The 21,789-nt window shown below is 42.7% G+C and overlaps 1 protein-coding gene across 4 annotated transcripts in view; it reads left to right on the top strand.

Moving 5' to 3' along the window:
* The window catches only part of LRCH3 (leucine rich repeats and calponin homology domain containing 3), a 101,353-nt gene that overhangs the window by 47,840 nt on the left and 31,724 nt on the right, over nucleotides 1-21,789 (top strand). For 3 of the 4 annotated variants that reach the window (XM_033958116.1, XM_033958114.1, XM_033958115.1), the window contains exons 13-14: nucleotides 5,374-5,421; nucleotides 11,318-11,371. In XM_033958116.1, the coding sequence (XP_033814007.1) occupies nucleotides 5,374-5,421; nucleotides 11,318-11,371 (102 nt within the window). The remainder of the gene's footprint in view (nucleotides 1-5,373; nucleotides 5,422-11,317; nucleotides 11,372-21,789) is intronic. The other variant, XM_033958117.1, reaches the window with a different exon arrangement.

Here is a 21,789-nt window from a genome sequence, read left to right as displayed (position 1 = left end):
CTCTATCATGTCCCCTCTAAGCCTCCGCTTTTCCAGGAAAAAGAGCCCCAGTTTCTCTAATCTTTCAGCATATGAAAGGTATTCCATACCTTTTATCAATCGCGTTGCTCTTTTCTGAACCCTCTCGAGTATCACCATATCCTTCTTAAGGTACAGCGACCAATATTGGACGCAGTACTCCAGACGCACCATCGTCAGATACAACGGCAGGATGACCTCTTTTGTTCTGGTTGTAATACCTTGATAATACCTAGCATTCTATTCGCCTTCTTAGAGGCCGCTGTGCACTGTGCCGACGGCTTCATTGTCTTGTCCACCATTACCCCCTAGTCCTTTTCTAGGGTGCTCTCACCCATTCCAGCCCTCCCATCGTATAGCTGTACTTCGGGTTTCTGTTTCCTACATGCAAGACTTTATATTTTTCTACATTAAACTTCATCTGCCATCTCGTCGCCCATTCTTCTAGTTTGTTCAGGTCCCTTTGTAAATCTTCACAGTCCTCTTTAGTCCCAACTCCACTAAATAGTTTGGTGTCGTCTGCGAATTTTATTACTTCGTCCCTGGCACTGTGGTGTAAACAAACAAAAAAGACTTTTCCTCTCTCTGTTAAATCCTAGTTCACGTTTGCGGTCTAACATTGCCTCTGGCAGGATACACGTTTCAAATCTGACATATTGTAATCACAAAACAGAAAATAAAATTAGGGAAGGGGGAAGAGAAATGCTGTTGCTTTACAGGAAAGGGGGGAAGAGAAATGCTGCTGCTGCACAGGGAAGGGGGGAGGGAAGAGAAATGCTGTTGCTGCTGCTGTTGTACAGGGAAGGGGGAAGGGAAGAGGAAGAAAAATGCTGCTGCACAGGGGAAGGGGGAAGAGAAATGCTGCTGCTGCTGCACAGGAAAGGGGAAGAGGAAAGGGGGAAGAGAAATGCGCTGCTGCTGCACAGGGAAGGTGGGAAGGGAAGAGGGAAGAAAAATGTTGCTGCTGCTGCTGTATAGGGAAGAGGGAAGAGAAATGCTGCTGCTGCACCCAATTGGGGGGCGAGGGAAGGAAGAAGGAAGACAAGGGAGAGGAGTGAAATGAGAGATGCCAAGTCCATGGGAGGGAGGGGAAGGAAAGGAGATAACCACAGACCATGGAGGGAGAGGGCCAGGGCATGGGGGGGAGGGAAGGAGACTGATTCCAGACCAAGGGAGAGAAAGGAAGGAGAGAGATGTCAGATTGTGGAAATAGGGAAGGAGAGAGAGATAGGAAGGAAAGGTAAGACATGGAAAAGTAGATTTTGAGAAGAAAGCAGAAAAATGGAAAAATTGAATGTTAAGTTAATGCCAAAGATGGATGCAAGGCAGAAAGTGAAGATGGAGAGAAAAACAGTCAAAGGACAAGAAGGCCCTGGAAACAGTTAAAAGCACAGAAAAATGAAGTCACCAGACAATAAAGGTAGGGAAAATGATTTTATTTTCAATATAGTGATTGAAATGTGTCAGTTTTGAAAAAGGAAAGATGTTAAACTTTAACTGTGAGGGCCGCAGAAAAAATAGTTAATGTCTTATTAAAGAAATGACAATTTTGCATGCAATAAAACTCTTTATAATTTATAAATCTTTCCTTTAACAGTTAAAGGAAGCTCACCTTTTAACCATGCTGGCTGTCATTTGGCCCTCTGTTCTTTGTTTTCTTTCTTTTTTTTTTTTTTTTTTTAAATATATGGAATACGTCTGGGCTGGGCTTCCAGAATGGTATTTTTGAATAGCACCAAAGCCTGATGCTAATTTTTGGCCTTTGTCGCTGCTCCTATTTTTCTTTACTATTCTTATTATCATAGCCTCCTCTTTTAAAAAGTTAAATACCATTGCATTGTATTTCCGTGTGTACTTACTCCACTCCAGAGATTATATCAAATCTGATCATGCTATGATCACAGTTATCAAGTGGCCCCAGCACCATTGAATAATAAACCAAATCATGCGCTCCATTAAGGACTAGCTCTAGAATTGTTCTCCCTATTTTGGATTTCTGAACAAGCTGCTCCATAAAGCTATCCTTGATTTCATCGGGAGGGCTATTTCTTGCTTTCATTCGTCATTGTTGCAGATTTTAGCCTTCAGGACAGGTTGAAGAAAAATCTAGTTTGCTTTCTGCTCAGAGTACAAGTAGCTGCGCTATCCTGTTGTTGAGATCATCTTTCCAATAAGTCATTGGCGGCTTATCCAAATGTGGTACATTTCCTTAAAGGATTCAACCATATTAAACCTCCTCTGCATTCTCCATGTCCTGAGTGAAATAAGAACATAGGAATTGCTATACTGGGACAGACCGAAGCTTCATCGAGCATAGTATCCTGTTTCCAACAGTGGTCAACCCAGGTCCCAAGTAGTAAAACAGGTTTTATGCTGCTTATCCTAGAAAAATAAGCTGTGCATTTCCCCAAACCATCTCAATAATGACCCATGGACTTAATTTTAATCTGGTATTCAAAGCTCTTCATGCTTCGCCCTTCAAGCCATTAAAGAAAGCTACAATCAAAGGCAGTGTATGAGGTAGCCATAACATCAGTCGGACAAATTTCTGAGATCTGAGCCCTGTTATGCCAGAATCCATTTTTGTTGCTCAGAGGCTTGGGTTTCTTTCCAGATGATTCCCTCATTTTTACCTAAAATCATGTCAGCATTCCTCCTTTATCAGTTTTTGTTTCTACCTTCCTTTAGGAAGTTTGTGGAAGGGAATATAGCATCTTATGTTCCCTTGAGGTGCATTATTATCTTGAAATCACTAAAGAATTCCGTCAATTGGATCATCTTTTTATCCTTGCTTATGGACCAGATAAAGGTAATGTAGCTTCTAAAGCACAATGAGTTAAGGAGTGCATTTCTTTAGCATACGTTCTTTCTGGTAAACCTTCGACTTTGTCGTGAGGGCTCGCTCAGCTTGGGCAATTGGTGGAGACTTGCATTTTTTTTCTCTTGAAGAGATTTATCAGTCAGCTGCACGGTCTTCCTTGCAGATATTTACCAAACATTGGGTAGATGTCTCCGATAGATCGGAAGCAACTTTTGGTGTGTTGGTTTGTTTGACTGTTTCTGTTTCCCTGCTTGCTACATCCAATGTTTCTAGATTCATCTGCTCTGATGACAAGGAAGAAAACATTTATGTCTTACCTGATCGCTTTCTTTCCTTTAGTCTCAGACCCTAGTAAATTTTCAGAGAGGCCAAGTTAGGAGCATAAATCATTTGAATATTGGACCCCTAAGAATTGAAGTACTTTTAAAAGCTTAGATAATCTTGTTCTTTTGATATTGAGTTCCACAGTATCAGAACTGCAAAACTAAACAATTACAAGAGTAATGAAACCTCAAGGATGAAGATGCCAAAGGCAAATCTTATTCTTTTGAAACAATCCTGTCAGTCTATATCCCAAAAAACTAATCTAATGGGTTACAGGATCCGAGGCAACATGGCTTTACAAAAGGTAAATCGTGCCAAATGAACCTGATTGAATTTTTTTTTTATTTTTTTTTTAATCTTTATTCATTTTCAAATCAAAACAACAAGTGCACAAAAATACATCATACAAGTAATTCCAATATAGCACTATAATATCTAACACATAAATTCTAATAGTGTAATAACCCCCACCCACCCTTCTTCACATTTTCAACTAAAATAGAATATACACATTATATAACATATTATAGCATATCTTATAAAATTACTCCCCAACTCCACCCTCCCCCTTGAGTGTGCTAAATACAACTAAGAAAGAAAAGAAAAGGAAAAGAAAAGAACTGATAACTATTCATCGCAATACTTTGCCAATGGCCCCCATATCTTTACATATCTGATTGAATTTTTTGATTGGGTGACCAGAGAGCTGGATCGAGGACATATGCTAGATGTAATTTACTTAGATTTCAGCAAAGCCTTTGATACAGTTCCTCATAGGAGGCTGTTGAACAAACTTGAAGGGCTGAAGTTAGGACCCAAAGTGGTGAACTGGGTTAGAAACTGGCTGTCGGACAGACGCCTGAGGGTGGTGGTTAATGGTAGTCGCTCGGAGGAAGGAAAGGTAAGTAGTGGAGTCCCTCAGGGTTCGTTGCTGGGGCCGATCCTGTTCATTATGTTTGTGAGTGACATTGCTGAAGGGTTAGAAGGAAAAGCGTGCCTTTTTGCAGATGATACCAAGATTTGTAACAGAGTAGACACCGAAGAGGGAGTGGAAAATTTGAGAAAGGATTTGCAAAAGTTAGAGGAATGGTCTAATGCCTGACAACTAAAATTCAATGCAAAGAAATGCAGAGTAATGCATTTGGGGATTAATAATCGGAAGGAACCGTATATGCTGGGAGGTGAGAAGCTGATATGCACGGACGGGGAGAGGGACCTTGGGGTGATAGTTTCTGAAGATCTAAAGGTGATAAAACAGTGTGACAAGGCAGTGGCTGCTGCCAGAAGGATGCTGGGCTGTATAAAGAGAGGCATAGTCAGTAGAAGGTGTTGATGCCCCTGTACAGGTCATTGGTGAGGCCCCACTTGGAGTATTGTGTTCAGTTTTGGAGACCGTATCTGGCGAAGGAAGTAAGAAGACTTGAAGCGGTCCAAAGAAGGGTGACGAAAATGATAGGAGGCTTGCGCCAGAAGACGTATGAGAAGAGACTGGAAGCCCTGAATATGTATACCCTAGAGGAAAGGAGAGACAGGGGAAATATGATTCAGACGTTCAAATACTTGAAGGGTATTAACGTAGAACAAAATCTTTTTCAGAGAAAGGAAAATGGTAAAACCAGAGGACATAATTTGAGGTTGAGGGGTGGTAGATTCAAGAGCAATGTTAGGAAATTCTACTTTACGGAGAGGGTAGTGGATGCCTGGAATGCGCTCCTGAGAGAGGTGGTGGAGAGGAAAATGGTGACTGAGTTAAAAGAAGCGTGGGATGAACACAGAGGATCTAGAATCAGAAAATAATATTAAATATTGAACTAAGGCCAATACTGGGCAGACTTGCACAGTCTGTGTCTGTATATGGCCATTTGAGGGAGGATGGGTTAAAGAGGGCTTCAAAGGCTGGGAGGGATTAGATGGGATGGAGTAGGTTTTAAAGGAGATTTCGGCAGTTGGAACCCAAGCACAGTACTGGGTAGAGCTTTGGATTCTTGCCCAAAAATAGGTAAGAAGAAAAAAATTTTAAAAAAATTTAAATTGAATCAGGTTGGACAGACTGGATGAACCATTCGGGTCTTTGTCTGCCGTCATCTACTATGTTACTATGTAAACCCCAGAAGTTTTTCTGAGCTGCAGGTTTTCTTAGATTGTGCTTGTTCTGTAACTATAAATCAGCTGCCCTCCCAATCTAATTCTTGCTTTTTTCCCTTCTGCAGCAAAAGACAGCACAGAGTCCCCAGAAGCAGTCTCCTTTGGACAGTGAGGTAAGAAAGAAAAGAGTGGTGGGGGATTCCTAATGCAGTGTACTAGGTTTATAAGGTGTGCCCTGACATCAGAAGATCCCTGCATCACTTCCTGTTTGGTGGTAGAAGAAACCTTTCACGATCAGGGAGTCATGATGCCCTTGGTCAGTTTTTTCAGGGATCCCAGCCCAAGTCTATCGCTGCAGTGATCAAGCTGAGTATGATTGGGGCAAGGAAATATAAAATAGAGAAAAAAAAGCTGTAACTTATTTACCACATAAGGCCTCAGTGTTACTCTTGATATTCAAGTTGCCAAGTTTATTTTCTTTTGATATACCGTCTATTAATAATTTTATCTAGACGGTTTGCAATGATTAAAATGACATATTAAAAAAGTAAATAATTTCCACATACAGCTAATAAAATTTGTGGTGGCGAGGGGGGTCACAAGACCAAAAAAAACCCGATAGGAGGGGAGAAACAATAGGTGGTAAAAAATACATTGAGATTAAAAAAAAAAATATATATATATATATTAAAATGAAGGAGGGGGGTAGGGCAATACATTTGGGTGGGTCTAACTTCAAAAGAAGCGTTTGGTGGGGAGAGCCTGAGCAGGAACTTTCTGGGAGATAGAGGCTCAAGTATTAAATGCGTCCTTGAATAGAAAAGTTTTGATTTTTGACCAGAATAATTTTAGAGGACTCTTGTTTGATGTGAAGAGGAAGAGCGTTCCAGAGCGAGGGTGCCATTACAGAGAAAATAGCCATCTAAGCCGTACACAGTCTAATCAGGTACAGTGGTGCCTCACACAACGAACTTAATTGGTTCCAGGAGCAAGTTTGTTATGCGAAACGTTCGTTATGTGAAACGCGTTTTCCCATAAGAATACATGTAAAAAAAAATAATTCGTTCTGCAGCATAAAATATGCTAAGATGACATAAAAAAAGATAAATTTTTGGTTATTATTTTTATTTAGATACATCTAAAAACATAATTGTTTTTTAAAACAACACACATTTTTTAAATTTAAAGACAGACTAAGTAGAGTCTAATTTTACAGTGAGAGAGGGCAGAGTCTCAGCGGCAAAAACTGGGACTTAACTGTTCATTTTTTTTTTTTTTTTCTACCGTGTTTCCCCGATGATAAGGCAGGGCCATCAAATAAGACAGCCCCCCCTTTTTAGAAAAAAATGTAAAATAAGGCACCCCCCCCGCAAATAAGCCACCCACCGATACCTGCGCTTACCCGAATCGGGTGGTACGGTGGGTGACTCCGTGTGGTCCCTGGCACCCCCGACACGATCGGGGCAAGAGGGAGCTCAAGCCCTCTTGCCCCCCCGACACGATCGGGGCAAGAGGGAGCCCAAGTCCTCTTGCCCCCCGACTCCCCGACACGATCGGGGCAAGAGGGAGCCCAAGCCCTCTTGCCCCCCCGACTCCCCGACACGATCGGGGCAAGAGGGAGCCCAAGCCCTCTTGCCCCCCCCCCCCGACTCCCCGACACGATCGGGGCAAGAGGGAGCCCAAGCCCTCTTGCCCCCCGACTCCCCGACACGATCGGGGCAAGAGGGAGCCCAAGCCCTCTTGCCCCCCCGACTCCCCGACACGATCGGGGCAAGAGGGAGCCCAAGCCCTCTTGCCCCGCCGATTCCCCAACTCCCCGACAATATCGGGCCAGGAGGGAGCCCAAGTCCTCCTGGCCACGGCGACCCCCTAACCCCACCCTGCACTACATTACGGGCAGGAGGGATCCCAGGCCCTCCTGCCCTCGACGCAAACCCCCCCTCCCCCCAACGACCGCCCCCCCCAAGAACCTCCGACCGCCCCCCCCAGCCGACCCGCGACCCCCCTGGCCGACCCCCACGACACCCCCAACCCCCTTCCCCGTACCTTTCTGTAGTTGGCCGGACAGACGGGAGCCAAACCCGCCTGTCCGGCAGGCAGCCAACGACGGAATGAGGCCGGATTGGCCCATCCGTCCCAAAGCTCCGCCTACTGGTGGGGCCTAAGGCGCCTGGGCCAATCAGAATAGGCCCGGGAGCCTTAGGTCCCTCCTGGGGGCAGGGCCTGAGGCACATGGTCGGGTTGGGCCCATGTGCCTCAGGCCCCGCCCCCAGGAGGGACCTAAGGCTCCCGGGCCTATTCTGATTGGCCCAGGCGCCTTAGGCCCCACCAGTAGGCGGAGCTTTGGGACGGATGGGCCAATCCGGCCTCATTCCGTCGTTGGCTGCCTGCCGGACAGGCGGGTTTGGCTCCCGTCTGTCCGGCCAACTACAGAAAGGTACGGGGAAGGGGGTTGGGGGTGTCGTGGGGGTCGGCCAGGGGGGTCGCGGGTCGGCTGGGTGGCGGTCGGAGGTTCTTGGGGGGGGCGGTCGTTGGGGGGAGGGGGGGTTTGCGTCGAGGGCAGGAGGGCCTGGGATCCCTCCTGCCCGTAATGTAGTGCAGGGTGGGGTTAGGGGGTCGCCGTGGCCAGGAGGACTTGGGCTCCCTCCTGGCCCGATCGTGTCGGGGAGTCGGGGGGGCAAGAGGGCTTGGGCTCCCTCTTGCCCCGATCGTGTCGGGGAGTCGGGGGGGCAAGAGGGCTTGAGCTCCCTCTTGCCCCGATCGTGTCGGGGAGTCGGGGGGGGCAAGAGGGCTTGGGCTCCCTCTTGCCCCGATCGTGTCGGGGGAGTCGGGGGGGCAAGAGGGCTTGAGCTCCCTCTTGCCCCGATCGTGTCGGGGAGTCGGGGGGGCAAGAGGGCTTGGGCTCCCTCTTGCCCCGCTCGTGTCGGGGAGTCGGGGGGGCAAGAGGGCTTGAGCTCCCTCTTGCCCCGATCGTGTCGGGGAGTCGGGGGGGGCAAGAGGGCTTGGGCTCCCTCTTGCCCCGATCGTGTCGGGGAGTCGGGGGGGGCAAGAGGGAGCCAGGCGGAGAGAGGGCAGTTAAGCGCAGTGCCTGCGCGGAAGGATGCAGCTCGGGCGACTTCGTTGTGTGAAACGAAGTTCGTTGTACGAATCAAGACATAAAGTTCGTTGTGCGCAGCGTTCGCTGTGCGAGGCGTCCGTTATGCGAGGCACCACTGTACTCTTAAGTCTATGGTACCTGGGCAGTGGAGGGTCACAAGGAGCAGCACTGAGGCACCAACTAGCAACTGTAAGTTCCATACAGACATAATGTCACCTATCTGGACAAAGAGAAAATAACCTTAATTTATGGTGTAACTGTATATACTTCTGTATGGAGTACGTGAATGCTCCAAAAATTCATTATTGTGATTATATATCCCTCGCATCTTAAGAAAATTTGGTATAGACTGAATATAGAACCCAATTGCATGCATGATCCAAAAATATATACTTAATTTCTATCCTGAAAATTTGATATGGATCACATGGAAAACAAAGTATTTAGGTAGTGTAATTGTATGTATATATCTGTAGAAAATACGAATCCCTAAAACATACCCCTCTGTCGTCACTCTGGATCCTATGACACAAAAAATGTGCTATGGCTTCGATGTTTGTTTAAGCAAAATAAAGTTTTGGGAGGGCAACGGTTGTATGTGCATATTAATGGAATATATAGATTTTTTTTTTTTTAACTTTGAATTTGGTATGGAAAAGATAGCAAATGAGGGGCAGACAAAAATAGGGAATAGACATAAGCTTCCAGCCATAAGGAAAGTAGGATCAACAAATAATTGTAGATGATACATTTTTATTGGTGTCTTAAGAAGGTTTCAGTTATTATGTGGAGTGCCCCAGGGCTACTATTTAATATTTTTATTGCACCTTTAATTTATATAATTCTGGAATTTGGACTTCAAGTACATTATGTTGACAATATAAATTGATCCAATTTGACTTGATTTAAAACCAATTAGTGAAGGCCTTATAACAATAACCTAATGGTTTACAGATCATAAATTCTTAATGTTGAGAAGTGACGTTCTTGCTGGATAACAGGCCACTATCTACAACCGAGGATTGATATAAATGTCATCAGTACAGACTTAGAAATACCTTGGAGTAATTGTCAATCATCAACTAAATTTTGAAGGACAATTTCTGCATTCGGGCAGTTAGAGGGTATTTCCATACTATTATTCATGCATTATTAATTTCTAAATTAGATTATTATGGGTATCTGAAAGAGTAATCTTAAAAGATTGCAAACAATTCAAAATACTAGTATAAAATTATTGGGTTACAAAAAGAAATTTGATAGTCACCCCAATTTATCTGCAATTCAGTTGGTTACTAGTTTTTTTTATAGAATCCCGTTTAAAGCTTTGGTTCTAACACATAGAGCGTTTTTTCTTCAACAACCCAATTTTTTACATACTTTAACAATCCCTTATACACCGGCTACAATTTTGAGATCAGTTCAAGATAACAGGTTGGTTCTTTCTTCACTTAATAGGGCAAGATGGGAATCAATGAGAATTAAAGCATTTTATTTTTTGCCCCACAATTATGGAATCATTTACTACAGTAATTGATGTTAGAAGTAAATATTAAAGTATTCAAAACTATGCTGAAAACATTTTATTTTCATGAAGCATTTGGGGAAGATTCTGTTTTGTCAGAAATAATTCATATATATTAGTGGAAAGAGGCCTTTTAATGAGAATCCTGTGATTATAAAATTGATACAGTAAGTTTGGAATTTGCGTGAAGGGATGAATATGTATATATTTTTTTGTTTTGTACTTGTATAGGTTTGTCTATTTTTAAATGGAGTTCTTTTCTATATATTAAATATATGTAAACTGCTTGGACCTGTCGTAAGAGCAAGCAGTATAACAAGTTTTAATAAAACATAAAACGTTAGGTTCTCAACCCATTCATTCATTTTCCACATTTCTATTATCCATAGTTCTAGGTGGATTACAACAGACATACACAGAATTAAATGAAACAATAGGACAATGAGCGGTTAGTGATTAACAAAAACACTGAACCAAGAGGGTTAGACAGTGGGGTACGCTCATAAAGACCCCATAGGCATGAAGGAAAAGAATAGGCTTGAGCTTTTTCTTGAAAGATCCAAAGCTGGACAATGTACGGAGAGTTAAAGGCGTAGCGTTCCAAAGTTTAGGTCCCATGACACTGAAGAGAGAGCTTCTATAAGTTTCTAGCCAGACCAATTGTATGGAGGGAACTACCAGAAGTAGATCACCAGAGGAATGTGGCGTCCTGGTAGGCTGGTAATGCTGCAACAGTGCGGAAATTGGCAGGGGAGCTAAGTTATCGTCATTGACGTACACCCAGCTGGTCTTGTCCTCAACATAGGGTCCAAGTTAAATTTCAAGTTGTACATAGTTGCTCTCATGGAAGACGTAACTTTAGTCATAGTTTGCCAGACAATAGTACCTGCTGAAACAGCTGAGCCAGGGATGTGGATAGGATCAGCAGCAATTTTGGCCGGCTGAGAAGTTGATGAAGATGAGCATAGGCGTGCACCAGTAAGAGCAAAAAATGGAGATGGGGAGAGTAATAGAGATGTTTTGCTTGTCTGAAGGGGGAACTATTCCGGAACTCCTCACACAATCATGCATATAACTACATGCCATTTACTGTGGTGAGTTTCAAAAGGACCCCCCTTTTTCTTTTGAATGTTTCATTGTTACTGCTCTGAACTTCCGGGGCTTCCTTTGGAAGGATCATGAAATATACCCTTCACACTACTAAGTAAAAAGCACAATGAACAGTCCTGGAAGAGAGAAGAGGGAGAATCTAGCACAGAATGCAAAATTGTATATCATCTCAAGTGCTTTCTCATGTCCGTTCCCATGCATGCTTTGGTTTAGTGATTCTTTTCAACTGTCCTATTGACCTTGCCATTTCATGAGGATTTCCTCTCTCTTCCCCATTTGGCATTATCTCCATGTTTGCATATATCTTACATTGCTCCATCTCTTTCACCCTCCCCAGTGTCCCTTTCCATTCTGGCGGTCCCAGCACACTGATGATAGTGCCTTCCTAGTGGTAAGAGCCTGCACGCAGTAGCCTGTTTCTTGATGTAGTATGACTCTCTCACTCAGAATAAAATATTGGTTAGTGTATGTAAATAGCCAAAATCATGATAAATTTTATTTGGGGAAAAGAGGTCTATTGTATAAATATGCTCATTGGATCCTTGTCAATAAGTGATTAGTTCCATTTGGAAAAAGTTGAAAGATGAACCCTTTTATAATGACAATAAACAATAATGTATTAAGATATTGACATCTTTAGAATGAAATGTCATGAAACATCAGTTTTCTACAATTATTTTGATTTCTCCAAGGATAGTTATCAAGAGTGACTATAGCACTAAGAGCTTTCTCCAACATTACACCCTGCGTGTGCAAATTCTTCGGTGCTAGCTTTGCACTGGGCCATTTTGGTTCTATTTTTGCATTTCAGGAGGTCAGACCAGTTTTGCATCTGTGGTAAGGGGGAATTTGTGATTTTCTTTTTTTATTTCCACCTTTGTTTCTTTTTACCCTTTAGACTGGCATCTAAATACAGACAGACAATATGAATTAGTAAGACAGTATCTGCTGCTTTTGGAGACTGTCAGAATAGGAAACAAGAATAACCATACTGGGTCAAACCAGTATCCTGCTTCCAGCAGTTGCCAATCCAGGATACAAGTACTTAGCAGAAACCCGTTCCATGCTATCGATCCCTGGGCAAACAGTGGTTGCCCCATCACTATTTCAATAGCAGACTATGGACTTTTCCTCCAAACGTTTTTTTAAAATCCAGGTATGCTCACCTCTGTTACCACCATCCTCCAGGGCTTAACTATTGATCAAGTGAAAAAATATTTCCTCCTATTTTGTTTTAGAAGTATTTCCATATAACTTCATTGAGTGTTCCCTAGTCTTTTTTACTTTTTGAAAGAGAAAAGGAATCAATTCATTTTTACCTGTTCTACACCACTCGGGATTTTGTAGACCTCAATTTTATCCCTCTTAGCTGTCTCTTTTCCAAGATGAAGAGCCCTAATCTCTAGCCTTTTCTCATATGAGAGCAGTTCATCCCCTTAATTATTATTAATTAATCTCTGAGGTTTAACATCCAGTTCCATCTCCCAAAGGCCCATTATTATTTCCAGGTTACCTTAAAAAAAAAAGCAATCCTGATGCTGCCATTAACAGAGCTTGAGATTCTTCCCAACTGTGAAGAGTATATATCCTGCATGTCCTCAGAGAGCCTCATTTATTTATAACAGATGTTCTGAGAGAACAGCAAGATATTCATCCTGATAACTTAGGGCAGGTTTTGTCTTCTCCAGTTTCATGTAAAGCTTAGCGTTAAACATGGCCTCAAAGAAAACTAGGAGGATTCTCCATCTCCTAAAGACTTTTTTATATGCATCCTATGGATTTATTTTCTCCCCCCACCCCTTCTGTTGTACAAAATTGACTGCATGAGAACTGTACACGTCTCCCTCCGTATTAACAGTTTCAGCATTCGCGGTTTCGATTATTCACGGTTTTTAGCTTGCTGGCTCTTCCCTCCAAATTACGTCAGCTTGTATAGAGAAAATCGCTGATTTCTTCACCCTGTTTTGCCTCTCCTTCAGGAACAGGCCAGGTCTCCCACCATGTTATTCGCGGTTTCACCATATTCACAATGGTTTTTAATAGAAAACAGCGAATAATATATGAAAAGGTTATTTGTAGTTTTTCTGTATTTGCGGTTCTGTTAATCCCCTATCACAGCGAATACGGAGGGAGAAGTGTACTTCTATTTCTCATTCTGTATTGATTTATATTGCTTACTGCCTGGATGGTTTGCCCTTCAGCAGTATATCAAATAAAAATAAATAATTTGATCCATACCTGTTCCAAATACCTCTCTAGAAAGCTCTTAAAGCTTTAGTTCTGTTTCTCTGGCCAATACTCCACTGGATGATATCGCTGTCCTTTGAATATACTTGTTACAAGTAAGTAACTTTACTCTCTTTGAGAATTAGTTTTTTGATTGAATTTTTTTTAGACAAAAGTATTTTATTCTATATTTATTAACTGGAAAATGTCAGCTTTTGGAAATGTGCACATCTGGTATCTTGGAAGAATTACCGTATTTTTACGCATATAACGCGCATACGCGTATAGCGGGCGGGAACAAAGCATTTATGTAAAAAAATTTCCTTATAGAGCGCCCACGCGTATACCGCGCATGCTCCTCATTGAACTAGAAACTCCTCCCGCTACCCCATTTGTGTGAAGGGGATTCGAATGTTCTATAAGTAACCCGCTGGACCGCTGATTAAATATTAAAATCTGCCAAATAAAAACTTCTGAATTGAAAAACTTAGTCTCAACTCTATCGTAGCGGGCAATTTGAGTTCGACCGGGTGAATAGGGGCGCTTACATTCATAAAGTCGGCCCACTGACCAAACCAGTAGAAGGATTAACAAAGACCCGGGATGAATGGAAAGACCGGTCGACTTCGGCCTACAGAACTAAGGGCTAAAGGAATAAATGTAATAGGGTGTCTTTGCTGCAAACTGGCGTATGTAGGTTTACTGCACCCCACAACTGTATATTATAACATTGTTTATGATGACCGCTTGTTATCAAAATACTTTTGGCGTACAGCAATGTTTTATTTCTATCAATGTCACTGGGGTAAAGGTGAAAACAGTCATTGCTGTGAAAATATCCTTTAAAAGTGAATGTAACCTGTACAAAAAAATCGCCAAACGTATTCTAATAACAAGCGGTCCTCGTAGACGATACAGTCAATGCTGTTGCAATCCGTGCGACGCTGGGATGCAGTAAACCTAGATGCGCCAGTTTGCAGCTAAGACTCCCTATTACAATTATTCCCTATACCTTTTACCTCTGTGGGCTATAGTTGACGTGTCTTTCTATTCATCCCGGGTCTTTAATTCCTCTATTGGTTTGATCGGTCGTACGACTCCATGAATGTAAGACCCCTATTCACCTGGTCGAACTCAAAAATTTTCTTCACTAAAAGTCGGGCGCATTTAACATTACTCATTCGGCAGGGGTGGCATTATCGGGGCGGCAAATGCCGTCTCTGCCGTATGGGTGTTGCCGAATGTGGTATCAGCAATGTAAAAAAAATTGTATAACGCGCTCACGGATATTACGTGCATGGATATTGCGCGGTTTGTAAAATCGTGTATAGCGCGCGCTTTATATGCGTAAAAATACGGTAATCTTAGACAAAAATGTTTTTCCAAAAAAATATTAGCGATAGTCCATTTTCATTTGCTAACCTAGAATATTTCTTCACTGGAGCAGAGTTTTACTTCAGTGAAATACATTGAAAGGTTTTAAAGGTCCATAAAAATCATTACAAAAGGGTTTCATTGTGCTTCTACCACAAAACATTGCTCTAGGACAATAACTAGCAAAGTAATGTGACATATGCCCAGAGCCTGCAAAGGTACAAACGTGCAGCTGATCTTGGAACCCAAGTAGAATTGATCATGTTTTATGCTGAGTGAGGTGCATTAGAGAGAGCTGGTGAGAGATGCTGGGTTAACGCACATCACTCTCTGTAGAATGTGTTGCTGCATGGACTGCATGCTTCCGTTGGTCTTATATGTAGTGTACGCCTGCTTCCCACATTTTCCCAGGTGCTCAGCAGTAATGTAAAGGACCTTGTGAATGTCATGGTATCTCGCACGTTGAGCCCTCTGCCTAGCCCATGGCTGTCTTGTGCTGAGGGTCACACGATAGCCATTAAAGGAAGGGAGGGGGATTTCCCTTTTGTGAAATGGTTGCGGGAAACATCAACCATTCTTGGACCTTACATTATCACGTTGCAGTTGGGTTTCTCCATAAATGTGTTTGCTCACTTCAAGATGAACAGAGACTTACTAGATGCTACTGACTGTGTGGGTTTTGTGTCTTCCCATCCTCGTTATCACTTTGAAATGGATGGACCTTGCTTTACTAAACCTTGGGAGAGAGGAGGGCGGTAGAGTGGTGCAAAAACTCAAGTTCCTGGAATATGACCTTCATAAGTCTATTTTTGTTCTCTGTCTGGCCACTTAATTGTGCCAAATTATATAAGCCTTTTGGTGAACATTTAGAGGTCACTCAATGACATTTAATTTAATACATAAAATGAAGGTACAAAATTAATATTTATTTTTTCCATTTCAACCTGAATTGTGAGCACATAGAAAGAAGTTAAATACTTTGTGTTACTTCCAGCTGAAAAGAGTCTTGTTGGCCCCATGATTTATTATGCATTGTTCAATGTTCAGTGATGACTGCTAACTAATGTCATTATTCCACAGTAAATACAAAATGTTTGTTCTGTGCAAATGCTGAACGGTGGTCCTATATTCAGTCAGCCTTCATCAGTTGGATAGGTCTTTCTGTGCTGAGCAGCCAGGCAAAGGAGATTCTGCTTCTGCTCCTCATTCTTTCTGAGACTTGAATTCTACTGTTTGCATTAAGGCATTGATTGCTGTCATTTAATGTTGACTGCTTCAAATACTAGTAACTTGGATCATCTTTCCAGGTCCCACAACTGGTGTATAACTACTGCCCTATTTCACTTTTGAACATCGACTATAAAATATATGCTAAAATTTTATGTTATAGATCTGAACAGTGCATTTATTGTCTCATTCTAAGAGAGCAAGTTGGATTTATGAAAAAAAAAATAGATTTGCTTCCAATGGAGTAAATGACAGACTAAAAGACTAGCCTTATACGGCATTTTTGTTTCTCTAGATGCAGAAAAAGCCTTTGATGGGGTGGAATGGCCTAATTTATTCACTATATTGTCTGCTTTTGGTTTTCCAGTTCGCCTTATTTCTATTTCTCGCACAGCCAGAATTGCAATAAATGGTGATAGTGCAGATTCTTTCATATTATATAGAGGAACACAGCAGGAACTTGTCTTTGTCTTGAATCCCTGGAGGATGTTTTCCCCTATAACAGCTTCCAGAAGAGCGTTCCAGTTTTCCACCACTCTCTGAGTGAAGAAGAACTTCCTTACGCTTGTACGGAATCTATCCCCTTTTAACTTTAGAGAGTGCCTTCTCTACCTCTCAACCTGTCTTTATCTACTAAGTCTATTCCCTTCATTATCTTGAATGTTTCGATCATGTCCACTCTCAGTCTCCTCTTTTCAAGGGAGAAGAGACCCAGTTTCTCTAATCTCTCAATGTACGGCAACTCCTCCAGCCCCTTAACCATTTTAATCGCTCTTCTCTGGACCCTTTTGAGTAGTACTGTGTCCTTCTTCAGGTATGGCAACCAGTGCTGGAAGCAGTATTCTAGGTGGGGGCGTACCATGGCCCGGTACAGCGGCATGATAACCTTGTCCGATCTGTTAGTGATCCCCTTCTTAATCAGCTAAGCTTTTAAAAGGGATAAGGAGCCTTGAAAAAAACCTTTTCGGGTGAAACATGCTGGCTGTTAAATTCCTGAAAGGAAGACCACATTTATAAGCTATTTGCAATACATACACGCTGAAATGGTATTTAAATAGATAAAATATTGACATTTAATCGGCTATAAGATCCAGTGAGGAAGTAATGCTTAAAGCCTGCGACAATTAATATATGTGAGTCCTAGGTGGTACTTCTGAGGATCTGGGGATATAATACCTGATGTGAGGAGTAAATTGGAGGTGTTAAATTTGCACATGCCATTCACATCAAAGATAGACTCAGATCTCGCCATTCATTCGTCTGAGCTTGATGTTTCTGCTGAGGAGTCTTATGAAATTCTGTCAGATCCTTCACCTCCTCTCCCTAGGAGACAATCCCTGCCTGAAAGTTTCTCTTTTACAGAGTTCATCAGACAAATGGGTCTAGCTTTTTCCATTTATATGGAATCTGAGCAGGAGCCTCCAGCAGAGCTTATGGAGGCATTGAACTGTGTAAAATGCCCCAAGGACTGTGCAAAGCTTCCTCTACACAACTTAATGAAGGACGCACTCTTTAAAAATTGGGAAAATTCTCACAGTAGCTTCTAGGAAATTAGATGCACTGTACAAGCTCCAGTCTACATCTGCCTTTGACAAACCACAACTGCAACACCAGTCCTTAGTGGTAGAGACGGCCTTGAACATGCTCATAGTTCACATGCTTATGCCAGTACTCCTGTGAGAGAAGGCAGGACCTTGCCCAGGGTCACAAGGAGCAGCGCGAGGTTTCAACCCACAACCCCAGTGTGCTGAGGTTGTAGATCCAACCACTGCACCACACACTCGTCTACTTTCAACTTGCTCCAGAAATCTCTGCTTCACCAGGGACTCTGCTCTTCACTCAGTGCAATGCAACTAGTTCCACCAAAGAGGGGCAGAGAGTTCTACAGTATTCCAAATACTTTCTAATTCCAAAAAAGACCAGAGATCTCTGTTCAATACTAGGTCTCTGTACTCTCAACAAATATTTAGTAAAGGAGAGATTTTGCATTGTTTCTCTGGGAACTCTGTTACCTCTGCTGGAAAATAATGATTGGCTTTGCTATCTAAATTTAAAAGAAGCCTACACTCATATTCCAATTTTACTAGACCACAGAAAATACCTATGATTTCAAGTGGGATCTTGACACTTCCAGTACAGAGTACTGCCATTCGGCCTTACCTCTGCTCAGGCATCTTCATCAAGTGTCTAATAGTAGTGGCTGTGACTTAGTTCAGTTATGGGCTTCATGTTTACCCATACTTAGATTACTGGTTAGTTAAAGCTTCCTAATTGACTCTGGCTCACCAGTCTACCACTTTTATGATTTGCCTCCTGGAACTCTTAGGATTCGAAGTCAAATTATCTGAAATCACAACTTCCCCGATTCAGAAACTAGAACTCTTAAGAGCCCTTCTAGACACCACACAGAGGTTCAACAATCTCATGCACCTCTGCCAAACAGTCTCATCGTGAACATATCTCAAGGCAAGACAGATGTTAACGCTTTCTAGCTCATATGACATCTACCGTATACGTAGTTCCATTGCATACCTTCATCTCAGAGTGCCACAGTGGACTCTATCCCCCCAATGGATTCAGGCTATAGACCCCCCTCTCTGCACAACTTCAGATTATCCCAGGACTTCAGCAATTGCTTCACTGGTGACACATCCCAGAGGCCTATATTCCAGTTTTCTTCCCATATGAAAGTCCACAACAGAAGCTTCACTTCTTTGTTGGGGGATCACCTAGATTGCCTTGACACTCAAGGAATCTGGTGGCCTCACGAGGAAACACTACAGATCAACCTATAGGAGTCATGGGTGACCTTTCAGGATTGCTTGCAGAACCATATAGTTATCATGCACACTGACATGTGGTGATGTATTACACAAACAAGCAAGATGGCAGAGGCTCTCATCCCCTTTGCTAAGAAGCCATTCAAATTTGGACTTGAGCAATCACTCACATCTTCCTCAAAGCAGTTTATCTAGCAGGACAAGAAAACTGCTTGGCAGACAAATTGAATGGACTTCTCCAACTTCACGAGTAGTCCCTCCCCATCGACTTTGCATCAGATTTTCACATTATGGTGGACTCCCAACATAGATCTCTTTGTGTCTTCCACCAACCACAAGCTGCCGCTTTACTGTTCCAGACAATTCAATACCAACCTTCTTGAATCCAATGTTTTTCTCCTCGATTGGCAAAGACACTTCCTCTACAGCAGTCAGAGAGGCCAAACTCCAAATGGAGAAGAATCTAGCGAAGAACATCAAGAAGGGCGATAAATCCTCCTTCAGGTGTATTAGTGACAGAAAAAGAAATACAGATGGGATAGTACACCTTAAGAAACCCGACGGGAACTATGTAGAATCGGACTCCGATAAAGCCAAACTTTTAAATGAATACTTCTTCTCAGTCTTCCCTTGCGAGGCGGCGGGATCTGGCCGTCAGCTGCAGACAAGGGAAAGCTCAGAAGACCTGTTTCAAAATTTTGAGTTTACGCCCAGCAGTGTCTACTATGAACTATCAAGACTCAAGGTGAACAAAGCTATGGGATCAGACAAACTACATCCCAGGGTGCTCAGGGAGTTGAGTGGCGTCCTGGCAGAACCGTTATCCGCGCTCTTCAATCTTTCCCTAGGTACAGGAAGAGTCCCGTTGGACTGGAAAACGGCTAACGTCATTCCACTCCACAAAAAGGGATGCAAGATGGAGGCTGCGAATTACAGACCGGTGAGTCTCACATCGATAGTGAGTAAACTTATGGAAACACTAATCAAACGCCAATTAGATGCAATCCTGAACGAGGAGAATCTACGAGATCCCCATCAACATGGTTTTACAAAGGGAAGGTCTTGCCAATCAAATCTGATCAGCTTCTTCGACTGGGTAACAAGAAAGCTGGATATAGGGGAGTCCCTGGACGTCGTGTACTGTACTTGGACTTCAGCAAAGCGTTTGATAGCGTCCCACACCGCAGGTTATTGAGCAGGATGAGTTTGATGGGATTAGGTGAAACATTAACTGCATGGGTTAAGGACTGGCTTAGAGGTAGACTTCAGAGGGTAGTGGTAAACAGTACCCTCTCCGATACCACGGAGGTGATCAACGGAGTACCGCAGGGCTCGGTCTTGGGCCCGATCCTATTTAACATCTTCATAAGAGACTTGGCTAAAGGGCTTCGAGGTAAAATTACATTATTCGCCAATGATGCCAAACTATGCAACATAGTAGTCAAAAGCACAATAGACAAAAGCACAGTGCCCAACAAAAGCTCAATGCCCAACAGTACTCTTGCTGGACCTACTCTTGCTGGAACATTGGTCAAAGACTTGGCAACTAAGTTTCAATGCCAAAAAATGCAAGGTCATGCACCTTGGTGGCAAAAATCCATGCAGGACTTACACCCTAAATGGTGAGATTCTAGCAAGGACTGTAGCAGAACGTGACTTGGGGTGATCATTAGCAAAGACATGAAGACTGCCAATCAAGTGGAGAAAGCTTCATCCAAGGCCAGACAAATCATGGGTTGTATCTGTAGAAGCTTCATCAGCCGTAAGCCCGAGGTCATAATGCCGTTGTACAGATCCATGGTGAGACCCCATCTGGAATATTGTGTACAATTCTGGAGGCCACATTATCAAAAAGAGAGTTGAGTTGGTTCAGCGAATGGCCACCAGGATGGTCTCAAGACTCAAGGCTGGGTAAGTTGCAGCTAAGCTCACTCGAGGAATGCAAAGAGAGGGGAGACATGATAGAGACTTTCAAATATGTCACGTGCCCTATCGAGGTGGAAGAAGATCTTTTTCTTAAAGGACCCACAGCAACAAGAGGGCATCTGTTGAAAATCAGGGGAGGGAAATTTCATGGCAACACCAGAAAATATTTCTTCACCGAAAGGGTGGTTGATCGCTGGAATAATCTTCCACTACAAGTAATTGAGGCCAGCAGCGTGCCAGATTTTAAGAAAAGATGGGATTGGCGTGTGGGATCTCTTCATCGAGGAAGTTAGGGGATGGGTCATTAGTGTGGGCAGACTAGATGGGCCGTGGCCCTTTTCTGCCGTCATTTTCTATGTTTCCTCCAATACCACTAATCAGGAAAACACTGCTCAAACTTTGCCAAGAGCAAGCTTCAATGATTCTCATAGCACCACATTGGCCATGACAAGGCTGGTTTCCTTTCCTCCTACAACTCAGCGATCAGGATTCCATCCCTCTCCAGTTTTTTCCAACTCTACTAACTCAGAACAAAGGTTCTCTCCTTCATCCCAATCTATATTCATTAGCACTCACAACCTGGTATCTATCTTCCCAGAGTAGATACCTCCCCCCTATTGCCTTCAGTCTTGAACTTTATTATAGCATCCAGAAAACCATCTAATAGACACCGCTATCAACTTAAATGGACACGATTTATTATTTGGTGTGATCTCCACTCCTTGAATTCAGTCACATGTCCTCTACTGTCTCTGCTAGAATGCGGAGCTTATAATCAAAACTTAAACACATCTAAAAACCCGCCCAAGCCAGCACTTGGACTACTTAAAAGACAGGTCGTCCAAGTGCTGATAATAATAAAACTGAATTTCTGGATGTATCCAGGGACTATTTAGGCCTCTGAATGCTGCTGTGCACCCAGAGCTGAAAGAGACTTATCTGGAGGAGTGGTTAAGGCATTATTTGGGCGGGATTGATTTCTGTTGTGAAAGGGCAAATTTGCATCAGTTTGAAAAGATACTAGGTTATGAGAGGCTGGGCAAAAAGAAGTAAGAAATAGGAAATAAAGAAGAAAATACTTCAGCAAGCAAAGAAACAGAGAATATAGAAAATAATAAAACATGAGTTTAAAAAGAGAACAATAATGTAATAGGTTGGTAGAAAAATATTTGGCATGCTGCATCACCTTAAAATATGCTTTTCCATTTTTCCCTGTTATGAAGCAATCTCGGCTATACAATTGTCAGCAAAATATCCGCTTCCTTTACATGGTCTC

The sequence above is a fragment of the Geotrypetes seraphini genome, chromosome 9 (assembly GCF_902459505.1).
Source record: "Geotrypetes seraphini chromosome 9, aGeoSer1.1, whole genome shotgun sequence".
In the NCBI taxonomy this organism is placed as follows: domain Eukaryota; kingdom Metazoa; phylum Chordata; class Amphibia; order Gymnophiona; family Dermophiidae; genus Geotrypetes; species Geotrypetes seraphini.
This window is presented reverse-complemented; position numbering and strand designations above follow the sequence as displayed.